Source organism: Pecten maximus, chromosome 1 (genome assembly GCF_902652985.1).
Source record: "Pecten maximus chromosome 1, xPecMax1.1, whole genome shotgun sequence".
Lineage (NCBI taxonomy): Eukaryota > Metazoa > Mollusca > Bivalvia > Pectinida > Pectinidae > Pecten > Pecten maximus.
Genome location: NC_047015.1, coordinates 57,177,237 through 57,201,212, shown reverse-complemented (window position 1 = coordinate 57,201,212; position 23,976 = coordinate 57,177,237). Strand labels below are relative to the sequence as shown.

Below are 23,976 nucleotides of genomic sequence, written 5' to 3'. Positions count from 1 at the left end.
CGAACTAGGAAAATAAACAGCTTTCCAAAGATACATGAGACCTGATTCAACCTAGCCTAATCAAGACTTCAAAACATATGTTTTATTGCGACAAACTGCTGTAGAAGCTGGAAAAGGACATCGGCAGGGTATATGAAAAAACTAGTGCGTGCTAAGGCAATACTAGTGCGTGCAAATATAATGAAATTGCTTGTTCACATAGCCCGTTCGCGTGTGAATGAGAAGGTCATCTGTGTGCGTGCGGTGCTGTTGACCTTGGAGTGAAGGAATTGTTCGTTTGTAATTGGTTTAACACAATAAAGTAATTGATGATCGGTGTACACGAAGAATTGGGCAACTGACGGACGTTTTTATAGTACAATCACACTGAAATGTCACATCTAGAGACACTAGTATGACACCTCACCAGGTCGCATTACACTGCCAACGGGCAGACCACTATTGGAATTGAAAACAATATCTGAATACACTTACATTTATGTTGCTTATGGTAAGTAACTAGGATGATCCGTTATATTTAGCGCTATGAAAAACATTTAATTAATGTGCAATACGAATGCAGAATTAGAATAAGGTACAGCTATTATACATCTACATGTATATATCATTAATTGTCAACAGTCACAATGCTAAGATACAATGTATATTCAAATCCCCTATTACCAATAGTATTACTATAAGTCAACGATGCAGCCGCAATAAGATTCTAAATTCCATATTTAGAACAAACATTTCCAAAAAGCATTTTGACAAATCAAGAACGTCCGCTCCTTTAATCGTTTATTTAAATAATCCCAATTTTCATTATCTACACTACCATATCCCCACCCAGACATCAGGAATACCCCCGATTTCTGTTTAGAGATTTCGTTTTTAAGAATGATGAACGATGTTACCATTTCATAAAGCTAAGCTTTGATGGTCGAGCGCGTTCGTACAACCTGCTGTAGTTCATTTCAAGGTTTTGTTTGTTTAAAGCTCAATCCTGTTTGCGGTTTGCATTTTTTTTGAAGTTGGACATTTTCATTTTTAATGTAACACGTTGATATTTGTTAAATCTGAAGATGACAGATAGTATTTCACAAGAAATAAAAGTCAATACAGAGCATTTACTACATATTAGACGTATTTTATGATGTTTGATGAATAAGCGAGCTGACTTTGAATCAATATACGTCTGCATGATGACAGAGACTACTGTAACAGGAATCATCTCGGGGATACATACCTATATGTACGTCCTCTGTGTAATAGATATTCCAGTTGAAATGTAATTTTTTTGTCAGACAAAGCATCTCAAATGATAACAGCCATCTATATCTTACCAAACCTGATTAAAGAGGTTACTAACCCGAGCATTTGGTGTTTGATGTTAAAGAAATTTAAAAGCATTTGTAGCGCCTTAGGATTAGGCATATTTCAATTTCTAAAGCCAATTGCACATTTAGTGTTTTTATTGGAAGTTAAAGCATTTTCTATGGGTATTTTTTCATTTTCCAATTTCTTCGTGGGCTTGTAAAACACAATTCGCTGTACTTCGTAATTGATGTTCCATGCTTCATGGTTTACAAATGATTTATTTATCTGCAAAAGTGCGTACAGCTTTTTGCGATTTAAAGACTTCTCTGTAATAGAGACGAAAAAAGGCGATCTTAAAGGTCATACATCCAGGGCCGAATTGTTCATACAGTTATTAGGCCAATCACAGTTCAAAACAACAATTTTAAAATCCTGAAAAAAATCATTTCTGGTAAAACAAACTTGACTGACTTTTTCGAAAACTGTAGCTCTTTTTAGTCTCTCCCTATCTGGCAATTTTTAGAAATATACATACACAGATGTTTAAGAAAGGAAAAATGTGATATTCTCTAGTCAAATGATTAAGTTAATCATCGTTCGAACCACAAAGTTGACCACAAAGTACTTTCGACGTGAAGGGGTGAAGGTGCAGACATCTGATATGGCGATAATACTTATGGCGTATGAATATCGCGTAATGGTGATTGGGCGGAAGTCGATGTGCAGCGGAATTCGATAATACATTGGTAGGTCTGGTTATCTTCTGACCTGGATATCAGACAAGTACAACCAATCAGTGTCTGGGTGTATCTTTACGGCGAAACTTCTGCTATGAAAAACCATCAATCCAATATTAATAGCGAGGTGTCATCAGGACTGTGGTAATATAACTCTACTTCCGGTGGTTTACGACGTCAGATTAAGAGTCATTGGGCATCAATCAAACATAATGTGTAGGGCGATGAGAAAACTGTGACGATTATGATGTAGGTGTATATGTAATGTATGCATACCTCTAGTGAGCTATTTCAATCTATAGTATATATACATAATTGTCTGTACAATACAGATAAGTAAATTGTCGAATTTTCGAGGTAATTTGCCCCTTTATCAAGATACAGGTAAATAACAAACGTTTACAAACAGACTTAGAACATAAAACAGTCACGGATTGCCTCGAAAATTCGACAATTTACTTGTCTGTACTGTCTAAATTACGACATCACTAATTATATAAATATATTCATCACAGTACAAATACGATAGGAAATTTAAACCTTTACCTTCGGATCAACGACACATTGTGCATATGATACATTGTGCTAAATTATTAGATATACTGTATAACATGGTAACACAAATGACGAAGGAAGACAACTTTATGACAAGTGCCCTGACCGGGCCTCGAACTCACGATATACGGCACACAATCGCCTATCCAGAAATACCTACATCGTGTACAGCTGTAGGCCGATGTGGCACAGCGGTATAAGCATGTTACTTATATAAGCATGTAACTTATATCTACATCATTGAAATAATATTGATATTTTTTGTTATATTTCCTACGTTTTTGTTATATTCCATGCGAACAAATAGTCAAATGCGTGATTAAAAACAATAGAAAACAAAATCTTTGATAGATTTTTTTTGGAAACCGACTCAGTAGGCGGAATTTTGACATGCATGTACATGAAATTGAGATATTACACGTGTTGTGATCTAGTCATCTTTTGATCACTAGCCTTTTGACCCTTTCCTGGCATTATGATAATACATTTTGATACAGAACAAATGATTAGTTAAGGGCGCTGGTCAATAATGGTGCGTTGGGAATAATTTCTTAAGAAGGGAAGAAGTATTGGTATAATTTAGATTTAGGTATTTTTTCTGAATACATGACGCCGTAGGTTTAATCAGGTTCAACAAAATTGGTCCACAACTATGCAGCAAGATGTCGGAAAACATTGATCTTTTGCAATTTCTATATATCTACTGTACAGTGTATAAATCGGTCTGAATTGATGGGATGATTGAATACCTATAGGTTGGAATACACAAGACGTATTCATAGATTGTGGTCTGGTTATATAATTAGTCAGTCTAAAGTGATTTATAGAAAATAGACTAATATAGAGTATGAACATGTTATTTGACAGAAATCTTTAGCGTGTAACACCGGAAAAGTATTTTAATGTTTTTTTTTTTTATCTTTTGGGTAAAAATGCATGAAACAGGACGGTAAATGAACAGCAAAACGTGGTAAAATAAACTGCACAAGAATATAATGGCGCCAAATTCCATTTACCAGTAAACGTTTAAGATGACTTTATCAAAGAATCAGGTGAACATGTTCAAATGAATAACTTAAATGTCCGCCTAAAAAAACAACAACAAAAACAAAAAACAAACAAACAAAAAACCAAAACCAAAAAAAAAAATTATAAACAAACAAACAAAGAAAACAAAACAAAACAAAACAAGAATAAACCTCAAATAAAAACGTATCTTGACATTAAGAAAATGTAAAACTGAATAAATTCAAGTTTTACCAAACCACGGCGTTAAAAAATACCATAATATTGTGATTATAGGTAATAACTTGTGTGTCATGAATTGATATTTGAAGCGCTGGAAAAAAAATCCCGTTATATTAGAAAACCGAATATTTATTTAGTTGTAAAACAGATCACTCTATTGTGAAAACAAATTTTCTTAAATGCGCCACTCTCGACCTGCAGCGAAAAACATTGCAAATAAGCCAATATATGAATCATAGCATTATTATCATAACGAATATAGGCCACGTCTTTTAAGTTTCCAGCTTTCAGGATATTTTCTCAATGGAGTATTTTAGTAAGACCTCCTATCGTAGAGTATTATGACCTTAACCCTGACCAGTGGTCATTTGTCTTCATCACTGTAAAGTGGATATCCATCAGTAGGTTGGTTATTTCTCAAGGCTGTAATGAGGGGACAATAGTTTAGAAGAAGCGCTGATTACAACGAGACCAATCATTTCGCCATTATTACGAGCTGCGTCGCAGTAGATAGTAAAACGGGACGAAATCTACATTAGAGTCGAGAGGTACGGAATCAGATGAAGGCAGATGACTGCTCAGTAGAGGGCGCTGATTGCTGTTGAAGTTGTGTTGCTGCGTGCTCAGTAGAGGGCGCTGAACGCTGTTGAAGTTGTGTTGCTGCGTGCTCAGTAGAGGGCGCTGAACGCTGCTGAAGTTGTGTTGTTAAGAGACTCTAAGAGATAATTTTGAATTAATGACAAGCTAACAATGCATTTGTGTTAAAGTCTGGTCAGCTTAACCACTAAAATTTCTTTCTAATTCATTTTTAGTGTTTTATCTTAAATTGAAACAGGGATTTTGATGAACGTTAATTAAGAACAAGATTACCGTCAATTTGATTTCTGAAATAAAACAAACTCCCCCGTAAAACGCCGCTTAATGTGAATGGCTACACGGAATTGAAGAAAAGGTGAAAGTTATTGTTGAACGATGTATGTCGCTTTTGATTAAATCTTTTTAAAAAAAACTTATAACTGTATAAGGAGGAAAAGAAGATGAAGAAAAAAAAATCACTGGCCTTATTATTGATGAAATATACAGGTGAATCGCTTCTGATATGAAGCACCTTATGACAAGCGGTTTAGTCTAAACATATTTTGTTACCATAAATAGCAAAAGTGGTACATAGCCTAACATATATAATATAATGCTGAAATAAAACAGGACAAGCTACATTGCTGGTGGAGACATTGCATATGTTTTTTGTTTGGTTGATAATAAACTAGCTTATTATATTTTTGATCAATGGCCACGAAATGTATTCACTGTTCATTTTCATTTTACAGGTAGTGAAAATGCTGATCATCGTTGTCTGTCTGTTCGTCCTGTGCTGGATGCCGCTACAGGTGTATCAAGTCCTGTCTGAACTTTACGTGGAAGTTAACAAGTAAGATCAACATTAACATTATTGACTTCTTCCGTAAAAAAGGTATTTCCCGATGTATTACTCAACATGTTTTGAGGGCTAAACGGGGTTTGGTTTCGTTGCGTGGTATCGGCAAAACAACATCCTTTTTGGCCAAAAATGTATCATTAATAATTCTCGTTATCACATACCATCCTCATCTACACGGGTCATTGTCCTCACTTACAAGGGTAATCATCCTCATCTTCCCAGGTCATCATCCTCACATACCTGGGTCAACATTTTGAGGATTTAATTTTTTTGTGATACTAATGAATATTTGCATTGAAAATGTATTTCACAACTTTCTTTTATTAATTTCTTCTTCTTCCTCTTGTTCTTCTACTTCTTTTTTGAGCATTTATCAGAAATTGCTTAAATATATAACGTATAGTCTTAGCCTATTTCTAGGTCCAACAACTGATGCTTTCAGTTATATAGGGATTGGATTTCACTAGCGCCCCATTTAGAATATATTCTTAGAGGAATTGCTCCATAAAAGCATGGTTAACATAGAAGTGAAATCCAATCCCTATATTTACACTTACGGATGTTGTTTCTATAAGTCTTTGTGATTACAATATTTTTTCTTTGTAAATAAAAAAAATCATATAAAAGTCGTACACAGTGGGAGGAGTCAATTATTAGAACAGCCAAGGGTGACGCTTCACAACAAATTGAGACTTTTTTTCCGCGGTAAAAAATAGTTCTGTTTTTTATTATGATATTAACATAACTAATCAAAACATTTTGATAGATTATCATGTTTAATATTGTCAAACATGTTAGATTTCAAATAAAAAAATAGCCCTTTGTAACTTAAATTGTAAATGTAAACAAAGCCATGTGCTTGGCGAAAGTAGTTCCCGTACCCTGTCATATTTTCATACGCAAGTTCAAAGGTCAATGTTTCCATGCAAGAATGGTAAACAAATCGGTCTGGTATTGTTATATAGTGACAAAACTTTGCAAATGTAAATATAGGATCTTGGCGCAATATAAATGAATTATGGCATGTGGGGTGAAAACAAGTCCCTGTGAGATAAGTTACGCAGCTGTCGTAGGTGTTTCCGGAGTTGTGTCAGGTCTAATGAGTTTTCTTTTTGTTCGACATAATTCTTTATTGAATTTAATCGTAAGTTGATTACAAAGATTTTTTTTACCGATGTTGAGTGTTTTTGTTCCAACATTTTATTGGTACTGGCACGACAAATGCTGGCATTCCAAGGCTTGTGTACGGCTGATATCTTGGGAAACATTTCGTGTCAGACGAAATTTATTTACTTGTGATCCTTACCATGGTACCACGCATTGCTCGACAGATGAGAAGGCGACATTTATATAAAAAAACAGATTTGTATAAAAAAATTGTTTTATCTCCAGGATAGAGTTGAAATCAAAGTACTTAGAGCATTTAAAGGCAGACATGCCTTGAGAAATGACCGAGGTTTAATATGACAATGGCGTCATTAATTTGTCTGGCATTTCTGAACGATTTTTGCGTTAATTTGATTTTTTATAATCACAATGACGAGACAATACATAGACAAAATGCTCTAGTATCTATCTACGAAATGATATATAATAAGCCGAACTAATTAATAAATTGATCATTAATTGAATGAATCACATTACATAACTAATCAAATATGATGATTTCGCTAATTAATGACTTTTTAAGGATTTATTGATGGCTAAAATTCCAGGCAAATTTGATATGTCTGTATTATTATACCATGTAATATAATGTACCTGTATGTATACTATATGTAAAAGGATGATTAAAAAAGATTTCAAAACTGCAAAAAAAAAAAAAAAAAAAAAAAAATTCCAGGCAAATTAGTAAAAATCCCAACACTCTTAGCTATGAACCAAGATTTTGTCTCCATCTTCTGGGCGAAAAGACGAAAGGACAAAATGGTACAAATCAGCCGACTTACTTATCTGCTTATGGGCCTAACAGAACACAACAGCCAAATCAATGTCTATCAATTCATCTATTCTCGGGGAGTGAAATTCATCAGCCGCTTATTTTCTAAAACAGCACAGATATTTTATATCTTTTTAATTATCAGGTTTTTAACAGTCATGTTTTGACAATAAGCATTAGCAATTGTTTTCCGTTATCCTTTTTCAAATGGAAAATATAGTGTAAAGTGTTACCTTTTCTATTTCCGTGTAACAGGGACAATTTTGTTTAAGTGTAAAGAGTTCAGTCAAGGGAGTAAACGCCAACATGTAAAACCATCGCTAGGACAGGGTATGAATTACATGATCTTTGAAACACAACCATTTGTCGGTTAAGTCAGTTGAGATTGGCATTGTTTCAGTGTTGCCGTTGACCCATGGCGTGGATGACGTGGTTTTGCGATGGTTAATATAATATGTAAAGAGCTCGAAGACGAAAAGCTGAGTCAGTTTTCAGCTATGCGTAGGGTATAGTCAACATCAATAAGGATTTTGACGATGGAACACCGGCATACCATATCAGATTAGCTCATCACATACATATTACGAGTATTGAAGGGACGCTTTTCAAGGATGCCACAAGTATCAGAGGTCGCGAAGAAATTAATTTGTAGCTTGTATTCCATATTTTGTTTTATATCTCGAGCTCATGTCACCTCATTTCGAAGGCTTTTAAGAAGCATGGAAGACATACGCAATATGTTTGTGGTTTTTTAAAGGGAGATAAAAAAAAAAAAAAAAAACAACAGCACATTTCGCATAATTGATTGATATACATGAACGTTGGGGGCAAGAATCGAGATAGGGATGTAATAAAGTTGTTTTGTGAATGAAATGTATATATTTTTAAACATCAAGTTCAGATATTTTCTCGACACAGCTAAAGAGATCTAGAGAGACAGGATATTGAATGATTTACCGTTTAATATAACATATATTTCACGAGTATGACAGAATATCGATATTCGCACGAACGAAAAATATCGAAATATTCGTGCATACTCGTGAAATATATGTTAAATTAACGGGAAAACCGTTCAATTTTCAATTTTATTGCATTTTATATACTTACAAGCAAAATTGAAAATTTCGAAAAAAATAATAGTGTCAAAAAGTGCGGGTACATTGTATCAGTAACATAATTCATGACGTCAACTCTTTGTGACGTTACACTACGTCAACTTGACGGTGTCTTCTGCTGTGATCGGAGAAGATGTGCATGAATAACTAACATCAAGTGAGTATTCTGTCAAAAACTGGTCTGAACATTCAGAAATACGGCAAAATAACCAATTAATATATATTCGCTTCCATTGGAAAATTTGACAATTTTTAATGTGGTGACAAATGTTCGCTTTGATTGGTCAAAGACGAAAATCTTATATATTCACTGCAAAATTTAAAAAAAAATCGTGCTTTCAGAGTTAAAAACCAATTGATTAATTAACATGCAAGTATAAATGTAGTTATGTTGTATAAAAGGTGACTATCTTCATGGTGGGATATACTGATTAAACCAATGCAATAAAATCGACGAGTTTGTGTTAATGTCAACGAACTATATTATCATTTTGACCGTGAACAGTCGCCTTTTGTCATGACGTCACAAGAATAGCTCTAATTGACAGAGCGCGAAATTTGACGTTGGAATATAAAACCACTATTACAGACTGTATATATATATATACACATACAAAAAAAATGAGATTTTAAACGGAAATAAAAGTATAAATCTGCCTTCTTTGGAAAGTTATGGTCCAAAAACTCTCACAGGATTACCGACAAATTAACGAGCATTATTCAATTTATCTGTAATCCCGTGAGAACTATTGTACCATCAATTTTCCAAAGACGGCAGTTTAATGTTTAAATAACCCATTCTTATTTCGGTGGCATTTTACCATTGCCGATGAAAGACCATAAACGTAGAATTGGTTTTTGACCCTTCCATCCCTCAGTTGGTGACACTATTATCATAGGCTACATTGTGAGTTATATAGGTACGAATCGAAGTAGCGTCGTATGTACATCTTTTTTTATATTTAAACAAAAAACTCAAAGAAATGTCTCTCTGCGACTGATTTTTATGCTCACCTGTCTAAACACAGCTATAAAACATTCAATAAACGCTTAAAAGAGATACTTCAGAGTCAATCTGTTCCTATCAAGCTCATAATCATTCCCTTAAGAAGTAATAGAAATTTCTCCAATAAACCTCAGGTTTACATTCTTTTAAGGAGAAGAAAATGTAACGATCTTTCCCCAGATAGAGGAACACATCTGATTTGAACATTTGCTCAACAGCAACAATTTCAATGAGCCCACGGCACTGCGAAGCCGTCCAAAAGGGTTGCGGACTTCATTAGGCCGTGTTGAATAAAGGTACTCTTCTATACGCAATGGTAACATAACGGCTGTTGTCAGACCGATCCCTAACATCATGTGTGTCCTCCCTAAACAGCTTTAGCGTCTCTGATATCTGCGGGGCATGGAGTTCAAAAGGCCATTGTCTGTCTGTAGAGGAATGTTATCCCATGCCTCAGTAAGAGTGTTAGGCATTTGGGAGAGGTTAATTGGGATGTTAGACCGATTCCGAACTCTGCTGTCAAATTCACCCTACAAGTATTTAATTGGGGATAAATCGGGGCTACATGGAGGCCATTCAATAGGGATACAATTTTGGGTTGCAAGTGAATCCCTACAAACTCTGTCAATGTGTGGTCTAGCGTTATCCTGCTGAAAGATCAAATGGTGCCTCCTAATAATGTCACAACCTTAGGAGTTCATCTCGATAGCGTTCAGCTGTTAAATTCCATGAGAAATTCCTCCCAAAACCATGACCAATCTATCCACAAATCTGTCGCGTTCAAGGTCAAAAGCGTCTGCAAAACACTCCCCTCGATACTGGTACACACGTTAACGTTGGTGGTCATCTGATCTAAATGACGTGAATCGAGACTCATATGTGAAGAGCATAGACCTCCAACGTCTCATCGGAAACGTCTAGGCCCCAAAAATTTGCAAACGACGCACTCGGCGTTGAGATATCAGTGGCAAACCATCAATGTGCTGGCAATAGAAGTGTTTATATGACTCTTGTAGTATATTTCTCAAAGGTTTTGGGGTGAATCCGACAGGTTGCATTACCAATGATCTCTCGTACCTTTCGGATGCAGTTAATCTGCGCTCACGCATATGAACAAAAGTAATGGACCTATCTTGACGTCACAACGTTACAAGTGGACGTCGGGATCTCAGTCAGTCACCAACTCTTTTGTGGTATTGAGACATATATATCTAACCAATTCGATTGGGGAACTCTAAACTGAGAAGCAACCTGTTGTTAAGTACTGCCGCCCATTTCGAGAGATCGTCCTCTATCAACTCTGGATAGCTGTGGCATATTTATAAAAACAACTTTAAATTTAAATTGAATTGAATCATGCGTCCTGGTGATAGTTATAAATTGACAGTAGTTTAAATGAAAAAGAGCGCATACAGTTGTACAATCACGGTATATTGGTATTTTTTTTATTTTGACACGGATGACTGATTTTAAATATTTAATTGGGTATTAGGTAAAGCTACATACTATTCCCTTACTTTTTATATGACTATGTATATTGAATACAAACTATTTTACACAATAAAGATGTTGCGTTTCTTTATCTTTCAGTAAACATACGATTATAGTTGACGTGTACATACGTCCCTGCTATATTTACATTGCAATTATGTCGTATTTCCTCTATCATGTTTTTTCCAGAACGTTTTTTCCAGAACAAAATACCAAAGTAAATAATTATGTGAACATCAGGGGGAGTGTGGGGAGCCAAAGATGCAGGTAGGGATGATTTAATGGAGAATGGAAATTAGAGACGCTTGCAAGCGAGAATTAGATTTAGGGTGGAGGCAGATAGAGTTAAGCTCGGGTTGATCTCCAGTGCAGTTATACGGGTAAAAAGGAGGGATGTGTTGATACTCACATTAGAGACATCTCGCTACCGGAGCGAAACCCTACAAGTGTTTATCAGTGTTTGTCATCTGCGTCTGTTTGTAAGCGACAACTTCTGAAATGAACATGGTAGAGGATCGCGTCTATCTCAATTGTCTCCTCACACCTATATGGTAGATGATCCGTCTCATGTCTCCTCACACCTGTAAGGTAGATGATTCGTCTCATGTCTCCTCACACCTGTAAGGTAAATGATCTGTCTCACGACTCCTCACACATGTAAGGTAGATGATCTATCTCACGTCTCCTCACACCTGTAAGGTAGATGATCTATCTCACGTCTCCTCACACCTGTAAGGTAGATGATCTGTCTCACATCTCCTCACACCTATTAGGCAGATGATCTGTCTCACACCTCCTCACACCTATAAGGTAGATGATTTGTCTCACGTCTCCTCACACCTGTAAGGTAGATGGTCTGTCTCACATCTCCTCACACCTGTAAGGTAGATGATCTGTCATACGTCTCCTCACACCTGTAAGTTAGATGATCTGTCTCACGTCTCCTCACACCTGTAAGGTAGATGATCTGTTACACGTCTCCTCACACCTGTAAGGTAGATGATCTGTCTCACATCTCCTCACACATGTAAGGTAGATGATCTATCTCACGTCTCCTCACACATGTAAGGTAGATGATCTGTCTCACGTCTCCTCACACTTGTAAGGTAGGTGATCTATCTCACGTCTCCTCACACCTGTAAGGTAGATGATCTATCTCACGTCTCCTCACACATGTAAGGTTGATCTGTCTGACGTCTCCTCACACCTGTAAGGTAGAGGATCTGTATCACGTCTCCTCACACCTATAAGGTAGATGATCTGTCACACGTCTCTCACACCTGTTAGGTAGAGGATCTGCAATACGTCTCCACACCTGTTGGGCAGATCGTTGATCTCACATGTCTCCTCACACCTGTCTCATACATCTTAGTATTTCTCATATGTTAACTCTCCCATCACGGTCAGGAAATAATGAAATGATCGGCATAGAAACTGACACCAGTGATCTTTGCACCGCCAACTGCCATTTTTGCGGGAAATTACTATGCTTTTCCTAATTAACAATTTCGCCATAAAGGAAATCATACATCCTTTCTTTCAGTGATCCAACACGATTAACATTAGATTTTGGAGGAACAAAAAAACCCAACCTATTTTGAAGATTAAATAATACAACACAAATTGTTGTTTTTTCTTCTTTTTATCACGTAAAGAAATTGTATTTCTCCTTTTCATTCCATCACTTTGTTCTGTCATTTTCCTATTGTCACAGATCAACATGGCCCCTAAATACATAAGCATATGTATTAGCGCTCACACGAGAGATAACCTTTACGAACTGAACTCAAACGTCAGACGTTCGATTGAAAATCTTTTAGTTGATAGCCTTACGTCGATTTTAAATTAGATCAAAGATCTCCCTGTTGGATTGAAATATCTTTTGTGTATGTCTATCATTATTATTTTTGAAACAGAAGTTACGCTTATAAAAAAAATAGAAACTCGATTGAAGCGCTGTGAGAGCACCTCTGTACAATTTGATTGGTGGCATGCCGAAGTCATAACTCACACAGGAGAGTTCCTATCTTGTACAAGACAACACTACACATACATGCCACAATCATATCAGTTTTAACATGTCTGATAATTTGAAGGATTTGAAGGATTTGAAGGATTTACCAGCGATGTTCTCTATTGAATCCTATTATAGACCACTCAATAGTGTCTTATAAGTTGGACGGCCAGCCCTGATAATAATAACGATTAGTGTTGGAATTTCAAAAAGGGATGCTATCCATCCCGGCAGACATTATCATACAAACCAAAATTTGATGTTTGTATTGCCTTCTTTATAAACCATGGTTCTCATATGTTATGATTATCAAGGCATAACTAAGCATTTGTGACAGTACCTTAATTGGTGTCAATAGTCTGTAAAAAAGTATTTTTGTAACAAATAACTTGAAAAATAAAATATATCATTTAAAACTAAGTTTGAGACTTGACGATTATTACAATAGTCTACTTAATCAAGAAATGTTGTCTTACTTCAAGATGAAAGATGTCAGATTAGGCATAATAGTGACATCACGGGCAATCAAGCCTTTTCTCTAGTCGAACTATTACAAAGGTATAAAGCATGAAACAATATATATATATAAGTAAAGGTATATCACAATTACATAAATATGGCATAACATTTCTAGAGTGTAATCAACATACTTATTCGTCATACATATAACACTGAATATTGTTGAAGTGGGCCTTGTATTAGATAAAAAGAATTAACAACGTGTTGCCTATTGTAAAAAATAACAACAGCATCTTCATACTTAGAAATTCAGGAAGAGATTCAAATGGCCTTTGTTATTTTTAAATGTTTTCAGCCAATTCATTTTTTTCTTAGCACAATAATGCATTTCTGTAAAACTATTTTATATTTTAATTATTAATAATTCTATATTGAGTAAATACAATAGTGAGTTCTTGCAGTGCTCAATTTGACTTAGCTGTTTTCACAACTTTCGCCATTATTGTCGGCCCACCCAAAATAAAATGGCCGTTGTCTAGCTATATATAATCATAAGACTGTTTTCACAACTTTCTCAACCAATGTCAGACAACCCCAAATAAAAAAGACTGATGTCTATTCATCTAAAATAAATAGGCTGAAGCATGAAGTAGAAAGCCAGTTAAAATATGCATACCGTTAATGCCTTGAAGGGGTTAAGGATAATAAGTCATCAGTATTTGATACAAGTTCGGTAGGCAAATAATTTATAAATCATTCGAAACTGTGCCATCGGTAATGTTAACGTACATATGTAGGTTACGATCCTCTAACGACTACATATGAATCAATATATAGATCGGTCCCTCGCGGTATTTAAATCAGCTTAAATGCCCTCTATTAGCCATTGCGATTACTGAGGTCAGAGCTGAAATCATCAGTGTCTCCAAACATGGATATTAGTCTGCCAGCTGCTACTGTTGTCGTTTGAACAGCTAGCCGAAAAGACTTAGGAAATGTTTGAGTCTGGGTTTTACTTTCTTTGGAGTGGTCTCAGATCTTAAAAACTAAGGTTTCTCACTTCACGACAAATTGGCAATCAATAATCCTTCAAACATAGGTTTTTATTAACACTTTAGGCCCCTAGCATAACGGTCGAGGCCTACAATTTCAAAACAGTTATATAAAGCAGTTTGATTTTGTTTGGCTCTACTTTAACTCTCAATTTATACTAAAATTGACGCTTCTTGTAAAATGACAGAACAAAAAAAAAAGATAACCATTTCATGGTGAAAGGTCTATGATATGAAAGGCGATATCGCATGTGCTATACGAATTCGTAAATGACCCCTTGATATTATTTCAAAGCGTCAAAAAAAGCACAGTCTATTTGTCTTGTATATATATGTATTAAATACACAAACAGATGAGACTACCCAGAAACCTCAGAAACCTCTTGTGTCCCAGTGGAAGGGTTCAAGTGCACCAGAACGTCTCCTGTTTTGTGTCTGAATATTCTGATAGCTCATCGTTCCCGTATGTTTGTGTTGATACTTTCGCCGACGAAGATGTTGCTTTGATGGCCATTTGCCATCCTGGTTAATGTCAAATACTTCAGTGTTAGGATTATGGGGAATTTTATAAGCAGATTCTGGATGCCAGCTATCCCTTAGGTGGCCATCTCTCACTGTTAAGAAAAAGGTATCTGGGAGGTAAAGGCTGAAACAACGCTACAGGGACAACTGAGACGTTTTCTACTTGTTTTATGCCACGCTTACACGAAACAAAATAGCTATAATGAAGGAACCTTACTACCAGATATTTCAAATCCGGATTCTCTGACGTTCTCTTGTAGCACTGCTAATGGCTTTCTGTAACGTGTGTCTTGTCTGGTTAGTTAGTTCTGGATCATCGCTAGTTAATTTGTTAAAGTGCTGTAGAGCTGTGCAAGTCAAAGGTTAAGATTGAGCTGGCGGTATGCACACTGATTTCAACACTATTGAGAAAATTAAATGTTTCTCTCCGATTTATTCTATTTCAATTGCTTAAAACAGAAACAAGTATACTTAAGCATTGAACTGTTACCAAATGGTAGTATACGGTCGATATGAATACAATTTGGGTGACGGATAAATATTTCATGTCGCCCGTCAAATGGTAGTATACAGTCGATATGAATATAATTTGGGTGACAGAAAAATAGAATGTCGCCCGTTATGAAATATTTATCTGTGACCTTTGACCTCAGGGAATACATACACAACCGGAGACCATGCCGATACTCCCGGCTTTTAAAACATTTTTTTTTTTAATTATTAATACTGGACTTTTAATGTTGTCATTGAAATCAGAAATAGACGTTGGGCTTCAAGTAAATCTACGGAATGGTTATTGAAATTGAGTTCCTGTGAAGGCGATAAAGCCGAGATATCGTATTACAGTGATTTACGAGATAAAATCGACAATGATAAAAATCGCTGATTGCTTTTGAACATCCAGCGAAATAAAAGACGAGAAAGAGAGATTTAATATCCTGGTGATACTATACATAATGTGATTGAGATGGAATTTATTTCATTTACAGCTTTATTATGATCAGTTTCTAATGAAGATAATATCCAATGATATACATAAAGAACATAAAAAGCCCCCCTTTTCGCCGCAAACTAAAATGACATATCTGAAAAAGTCTACAAAAGATCTAGCTATCTATGCAAGCAATTACACCTTCATACTTTATTCTGCGGGTCTGTTCTTAGCGGTAACGACTGGGAATTCTAACGATGTCGGAAAGATGTTTTCCTGACTAATGACCATTGATTGTCAAAAGCACAACGAGGGTTCTCCCTTGTGAATTGATGGTACGGTTTTTTCACACTTAATCACGTGTCTCCTGGTCACAAGTTTGCCCATTCCATGCGCTTTGAGTATGGATTGATTGATGCATTCGGCTGTCCTGTCTAACCATCGCCTGTGGTGTACGGAACGTAAAGTACAGATTCGTCGATTTGCCATTCCGTCAATCCATCATTTATCACTACAAGATGTACATGTATCAGAAAGTGCAATAACTTGTCGGGAAGTAATGCATACGGTTAAGATTTATTACATTTTCTTCGGTTTTTATTTAAACCTCTTGTGTATATAAAACGACATATCTGAAATCTTTATTGTGTTAAATACAAGTAAGCAATAATCATTGTCAAATCTAGAATGTGATACTACAAAGTTGTGTACCGTGAAAGTGAGGATTTGTTGACCTGATAGGTTTTGTTTTCATTGTTCCGAGTTTTGGGTGGTCCCGGAGTCTGAAAATTTATAGAATTGTCATAAAGTTTACATTTGAACTCGCAAGAGGCTTGGTTATAGGGAAACGAATGTAATATATATATATATATAAATTACCTACAAACTGTAATACATGATTCAGCGGAAGAAATCATAGCAAGCATTCGGTCTTCTTCTTCTTCTTCTTCTTCTTCTTCTTCTTCCAAATCATATGCAGTAGCAGTAGTTTATTAACCATTTGTTGCAGGGTTTTTCACAATGTTAACAGAAAAAGCACAATTATTTGTTAAAAAGAACCCGAAAACATTTACCAACACAATACATGGTAAAATAAAGGGATCCATCCAGCAACAACATTTTACATTAAACATGAAAGATTTGCATTAAATTTTATTACTAAAGCAAAAAGAAATGTTAATACTGCAAACTTACATGTTTTAGCGGAAATCTTATTTTAGCCATTTTCGAGTTGGGTTCATTCCGTTAAATTATTATTTTTCGAATGAAAGTTTCTATACGTTGTTTGCTATGTAAAGCAATGTCGGCGCGCTAATTTATAATTTAATTGCCCTGTTTTAATTCGGTTTTGCGCTAAAATTTTATTACGCCAAAAAATGTACATTCACAGCACAAACACAGACATCACGCGATTGCATGGTGAAATCAAGTTCTAAATCTATTCGATACTTTTGGAGATATTTCATTGTTTATATTTCTTTTCCAGATACAAGTACATCAACATTATATGGTTTTGTTCCAACTGGTTAGCTATGTCCAATTCCTGCTACAACCCATTCATCTACGGCCTCCTTAATGTAAGTATGTATATCAGGTCACACAAAACTGCATGTGACTCAGCAAACATCAAAAAGAAAATGCGATTCAAACATTCGTAGCTATTCTCCTGAGAAAATAACGTATGGAATGGGCAACTGCTATATACCAAAGAGTAGGGTCTTGAGATTTGAAAATAAGATAAACAATTTCCTAAAAAAAGGGGGGAAAATAATAATGACGTAGTATGTCAGGTGTAAAAAAGGCGGGAATTTCCCAAGTGAGATCAACTGTAAATATAGGAAATACTGTCTTTAGGGTACTGGTGAGCATTTAAATGCTATTAAACCTATGCAATAACAGCGTTGCTCGGGTAGTGAAAACTTTAAATGTTAATTTGATATGCATTACATATCACTTGCACTTCAAATGAGGGGTTAAATGAGTGTACTCATTAGTAATAACAATAAGTTAAATATTTAGTCGGGCGAGACATATAAATAATCCTAAGTAACATAGTCGTAGTTATGAGTAGATAGCGTTGGTATTCCTGGAGTTGTTTTGTGTTTAGTGCGAGAATTGTTCTGGGTTGAGTGTGGGTTCCATCTTTATCGCTATGTTTGATACGGCAAATTGAATTTGTAGAATAATTCTCTCTCTGGTTGTGACAAACAATACAAATTATAAAGAAAAATAATTACACAGATTTAATAGATGAATTAATAAATTAATAATTGAATTCATACATAAAAACTTACTCCTTTATATTTTGTACGTAAAATGCGATGTTAAAAGTACAAAAAGGTCACCAATAGCGTATTTGATCATCCTCTGTCTTATTTTTCTGAAGCATTAATTAAATATTGGGCAATTTTTGTTATTTACCATTCCAAGGTCCCATTTGTAAAACCAATGTAAAGCATTTAAAACAACAACAACAACAAAACAAAAACAAACTCAAAACAGAAAAAAAAAAAAAAAAAAAACAACAACACAATTTTGAAATTTAATCTTTTGGGCCTCAACATCACAAGTGTTGGATCTTCCTCTGTGAACAACAACTTAAGACTAATACAATGGTACATCTGATCTTTGCGGTATTCTAATTCCTGTGTGAGCGCGCCTTCTGTGATTTCTCCTCGCAGAAATCAGACTCTAAATTGAACATTTAGACTTAGGATGGTATCATTGGCGAACATTAAGACTACGGGAATAGTCGAATTTGACGAAAATGGGATTTGAGGGTTTAAAAGTAATTCAAAATGATTCGCAAAAAAGCACCGAAGAACCTTCCTAAGATTATACAAATCTGGGTAAATTACTTGTTTTTAGCAATTAGTGTCCGCTGCACTCTTGAGTTTTCTAAATTAGGTAACCAAATTAAAATAGTAATTCTTTTGAGCGTAAACTTACGGAAGTCATTGAGGCGAGGTTTATATTTATTAATATTTATGAAAATAACTACATTCCGTCTTAAGTTGTAATAATTATTCTGTTTTGAGATATAATAATAACGACAAAAAATATAGCGGAACCCTTTATATATTCATATATATTTTTTTTATTTTTCTCAAAACAGAACATATTCCAAATGCTATCTAACTCTCAGTTTGCATTTAGTCCAACCCTTTTATAAAGCATTCATTCTTGTCTTTGTTCTAAACCTGTGTCACTTTTATGGTGATTTAGAACGGTGACATGAACCGGATGGCCGAACCTTGACGATGTTGTGTTTTTATTTTCGTATGAAACAGATTACAAAAACGAAGCCTAGATAAACACCCTGTTGACTGTCGTCTGCCGCATGAGTAAACACTTCGTCTCTCAATCATTGCAGTTGGTGCACATGGCGTTACATATGTGCTAATAACACGATTTAACGACTCCATACTCCTTCCAATGGCTCTTTAGAACAGCCGCACGTGCAAGACGTTAGCTAGGGAGATCCACCACTCGCCAAATATATGGTTGACATGTAAATGTTAACCTCGCTTTACAACTTGTTTAACTCCTGTGTGACAGTATGTCTTCCGACAAGATGGCAAAGAAAATTGATAGCAACCTCGGCCGTTTTCTATCGTGTTTGGCCTTCAAATCTGACATGTCCGTTTATGAGATATTGACCGGTAGTATCGGTAATTGAATACGTCAATCATTGCCGGACACCGGCACTCACCCCTTCCCTTGACCACAATTCACGATGACCAAGAAATACAATCCAAGATATTGGTACAGAAGCAATAATTGCGAAACGCCATTCAAACTTTTGACAGGAAACTTGAAAAAAGATTGTCGGAATGGATAACTCAATCCGGAGGTAAATTCGTTGATGAATTTCAAATAGATTGTGCCAGTCGTCTTTAAGAAAACTACCGGTATATGGTTAAAGTTATGAGTATGCATACAATTTTTACTACATGTACTTACTGTAAAATCAAATATTTTGGTGAGGCTCGAATTTCGTGGTTTTTGTAACATGTTCTTTTCCTCTTAGAACTTTCTATTTGATTTCGTGGACTTATGATATGCATGGAGTTGAAGAAAATGCTTCATCGTAATCAAAGTTAAAAACAGTTTTGAGAAGTGAAATCGGATTTTTAAATAAGATACTGCGATGATATTTCAAACTGCAAATCGTTCTACTAATGACAACATTTCATCCCGTTTAAAATGGAAATGATTGAAAGATAATGTATACCTCGAGAATAATTGTTGTAAGTTGCTTAACATTTTAATGGAAACGCCATTCGAGGTGGTATTAATATGTAGTCTAAAAAAAAAAGAAAAAAAACCCCAAAAAACCGTTAACAGAAAAATGAATTTTACGTTTGGTGAATTTTAAAGACTCCATTTGTAGAGATAAAGCACTGATTTATATAGTCAAACCCCACAGAAGCCTGGTGACGCTGTTTCCGTTATGTTTACTCGTTAAACTTACATATCATAACATCACAACGGTGTCAGTAATTGCAGAAATGATGATAACGTACAGAGAAAGAAATGCTTTTAAACGTCCCCGACCCCACACGTGTTCAGGCTTACTATCCCCACTGAGTCTTTCAGAAGCTTCCATTGATTAAATTCTGCTGAAATTGACAGCTGTGAGAGTAAGAGACGATGAAATGGAAAATGTGTCACGCTCACAAGCAATCGTAAAATGGATTTGTTTGACCTAGACAAGAGAGTGGGGCATGACGTATTGAAGGTGATGAATCAATTTCATTGTCTTCCCGCCATTGATGCAGTTTGAATGTACTGGTAATCTATTAGATAATACGAAATCTGGATTTGTAATAGATTTCTTTTTTGTAACGGACAAGAATCAATTGCGATAAGTATATCGTTTCCTGGTGTCGATTTCCTAATGGGGCTCAGGGCGGCACCATTTGGTACATACTAAAAGGAAAACCCCATTGATGACTACTTTGATGGTACAGGGTAGATATGTAGTAAGACGTGTGTCAATTTATTAATGTTCATTTCATCCGCGTCAATTTCCTTTTAACTGGCACAGCTATGTGAAATGAGAATTGAGGAATGTTGATGCTAATGACACCAGCATATTGACATTCCAGTGGGATTCTAGTTTTAAGGATCAATCATGCAGTATAGGTAACAAATTTTGCATGGAAAAGATAATACCAATCAGGTTATAAAGTAGATAACACCCAATGGAATAACAAAATAAAACAGGTAACACCCAGTCAAATTACAAATGAGAATGTATTTCAGCCAATCAAATTACAAACTAGGATACATTGCAATTAATCAAATTACAAACTAGGATACATTGCAATCAATCAAATTACAAACTAGGATATACAATAATGTATCACATCCGGGTCAAGTTATTTAACACACAAGCAAGTAACAAATTAGAATATCTTTCAGCCAGTCAAATTACAAATCAGCATCAGAATAAATAATACCCAGTCAAATTAGAGATAAGAATATATTGCACAAAAAAAAACAAAAAAACAAACAAAAAAAAACAAAAAAAAAAAAAAAAACAACAACAAACAAACAAGCAAAAACAAGCAAGAAATATCTTTAAAAAAGATAAACGGCATAGTTTTAATGCTGGTGATTATAATGTAAATCTGCTGGTGAACTAAATTAACCAACTAATACGTTTCAGTACGGATAACAGAATTATATCGGTTTGAATCATATTTGGTGATAATAAGACTGCATTTGAATCAGGAATATGATTTTATTAATGTGTCTTTTGAAAATATGCATCCACGTATTCAGCTTGAATTTAATCTTAACTTTGTTTCGTTTTTAATTGCATACATGTACCTGCATGTTGCATTTACCGCTACATTGACCAATCACATACTTCATCTTGACCAGTAACGCCACCTGTCGCGTCATATCCGGGGCCAAAAGAAAATTATACGGCTATGCCGAAGAGGAAAGAAGAAAAAGTTGTTTATAGAAGTTCACGTGTAAAGTCTACTGTTTTGTTTTGGTTAACAGGACAATTCCAGGTGTAAAGCGTACTTTTATTTTTTGTGTTCACAGGAGAAGTTCAAGAGAGAGTTCAGACTGCTGTTTCGCGTTTGTGCCTGTCGCCGATCTGAAAAAGAGAGTGAGCTTGGAGAGTATTCCGACGACAGTGCCATCAACCGGGGAAGTACTGTGATGCTGAATGGGCGGGAAACTCTTCAACTCAACGGCAAACTGCATAAATCACGCAGAAACACGAGACCTACACATACAAACGAGACAGAACAGAGCATGATGTGATGTGCGCATGTGCAACTTGGAGACGGATTTTAACTTGATTCAGGGGAATATGAATTAATATGCGTCGTTGGGCAGTTAGATAGTGTCTGTTGAGTTTAAAAGGCTGAGCGGGAATCTTTAGCCAATGTTGGAATTGTAACATTTTATTTATCTATTTATTCTTTTATTTTACATTCTAAGATTATCTATAAAGTAACGTGTAAATTGTTTTTCGGGATATGATCTATTTTTGTCAGAAATGATTTCAACGACCACCAAGTCCGCAGTATGATATACTGTACATTAATTGTGGTATAGTGCGCACCTGTCATCTTACGTTACTGTAGTTCTGTAGGTCTGACCTTGTTTTGTCACCCGATAAAGATAATACAGCAAAATTTTCTGCAGAATATATTTTTATTCAATAAATCGCATTTATCATTTAAAATGTTACTTGTAATTTTATTTTTTTTTATTTTTAAAGTCAGCGTTATAGCCAATTTACCTATCCGTTTTAAAACCTCGTTGTTACAATCTAGACACTTATACACAAATCATTTAAACCTATCAGGTTATTGCTCCTTTATTTATTCTACAATATTAGTTCTTCTTGAAAAACACCAAATGTCCAAATGGATTTTTTTTTATATTAGTCAAGAATTTAAATTAACCAATGCGCTCTTGCCGATTTTATTGGCTTATCTTTAAGTTTTTTCAAATGACTTAAAGTACGTTGATGATAAGTTTTGATCGGGATCTCTGCAATGTATTACTTAGAATTTATAAAGACTTCTGTGTCGATTATCAAGTAATATTTGACGCCGATATTACCGGTGAATGATAGCGTGTGTTCCTTTATCGGAGTCGTACCAGTTGTACCAAATATGCATAATATTGTTAAATGGAATGCAATTGAATCTCTAGTGAGAATCCAAAATGGCGGCCGTCGCTCGCTTCAAACATAAAAAAAAGTCCTGTTTTAAAAACGTAACATATGTAAAATAAAATACCTAAATTGTTCTAACAAACATTGACATATATTATACACAAAGTATCATCGCAAATAAAGAGTTGCCATCTCGTTTTTAACAAAAATCAAAGTTCGTTTAAAAAAACAATCCACGAGAATCGGTTCGGTTCTGCCAGTACAGCGCGTCCCATTATGAGTACAACAGAATCGAGCCGGTACAAGTGGTACGAACACGATAAAGGAAGGCACGGATAATTAAGAAGATTAGTGCTAGCTTAGTATTATAGTTTAATAGATGTACAGGCAGCAACATGGACATTGTATAGAGCTGAAAAGGGTCATTCCATTAATGGAATGGGTGATCTGCATAACTGTGAATGTATATATATATATATATATAATATGTGTATGCTGAACACGAAACTGAAGCAAAAATAAAGGCTGAAACCCTTTGATTTGAAAGAAGATCGTTCATGTGTTAGGCTGGAAACCCTCTGATTTGACAGTAGACCATTCCTGCGTTAAGGCTGGAAACCCTTGGATTTGAAAGTAGACCGTTCCTGTGTAAGGCTGGAAACCCTTGGATTTGAAAGTGGACCATTCCTGCGTTAAGGCTGGAAACCCTTGGATTTGAAAGTAGACCGTTCCTGTGTAAGGCTGGAAACCCTTGGATTTGAAAGTGGACCATTCCTGCGTTAAGGCTGGAAACCCTTGGATTTGAAAGTGAACCATTCCTGCGTTAAGGCTGGAAACCCTTGGATTTTAAAGTGGACCATTCCTGCGTTAAGGCTGGAAACCATTGGATTTGAAAGTAGACCATTCCTGTGTAAGGCTGGAAACCCTTGGATTTGAAAGTGGACCATTCCTGCGTTAAGGCTGGAAACCCTTGGATTTGAAAGTGGACCATTCCTGTGTAAGGCTGGAAAGCCT

The 23,976-nt window shown here is 35.5% G+C and overlaps 1 protein-coding gene across 1 annotated transcript in view; it reads left to right on the top strand.

Annotated features, from left to right (window-relative positions):
• Positions 1–23,488, top strand: part of LOC117339050 (RYamide receptor-like) — an 86,907-nt gene extending 63,419 nt beyond the window's left edge. Inside the window, exons 2-4 of the mRNA XM_033900419.1 lie at positions 5,168–5,268; positions 17,296–17,386; positions 21,873–23,488. Coding sequence (XP_033756310.1) covers positions 5,168–5,268; positions 17,296–17,386; positions 21,873–22,097 — 417 coding nt within the window. The 3' untranslated portion in view covers positions 22,098–23,488. The remainder of the gene's footprint in view (positions 1–5,167; positions 5,269–17,295; positions 17,387–21,872) is intronic.
• The last annotated feature ends 488 nt before the right edge of the window (positions 23,489–23,976 follow it).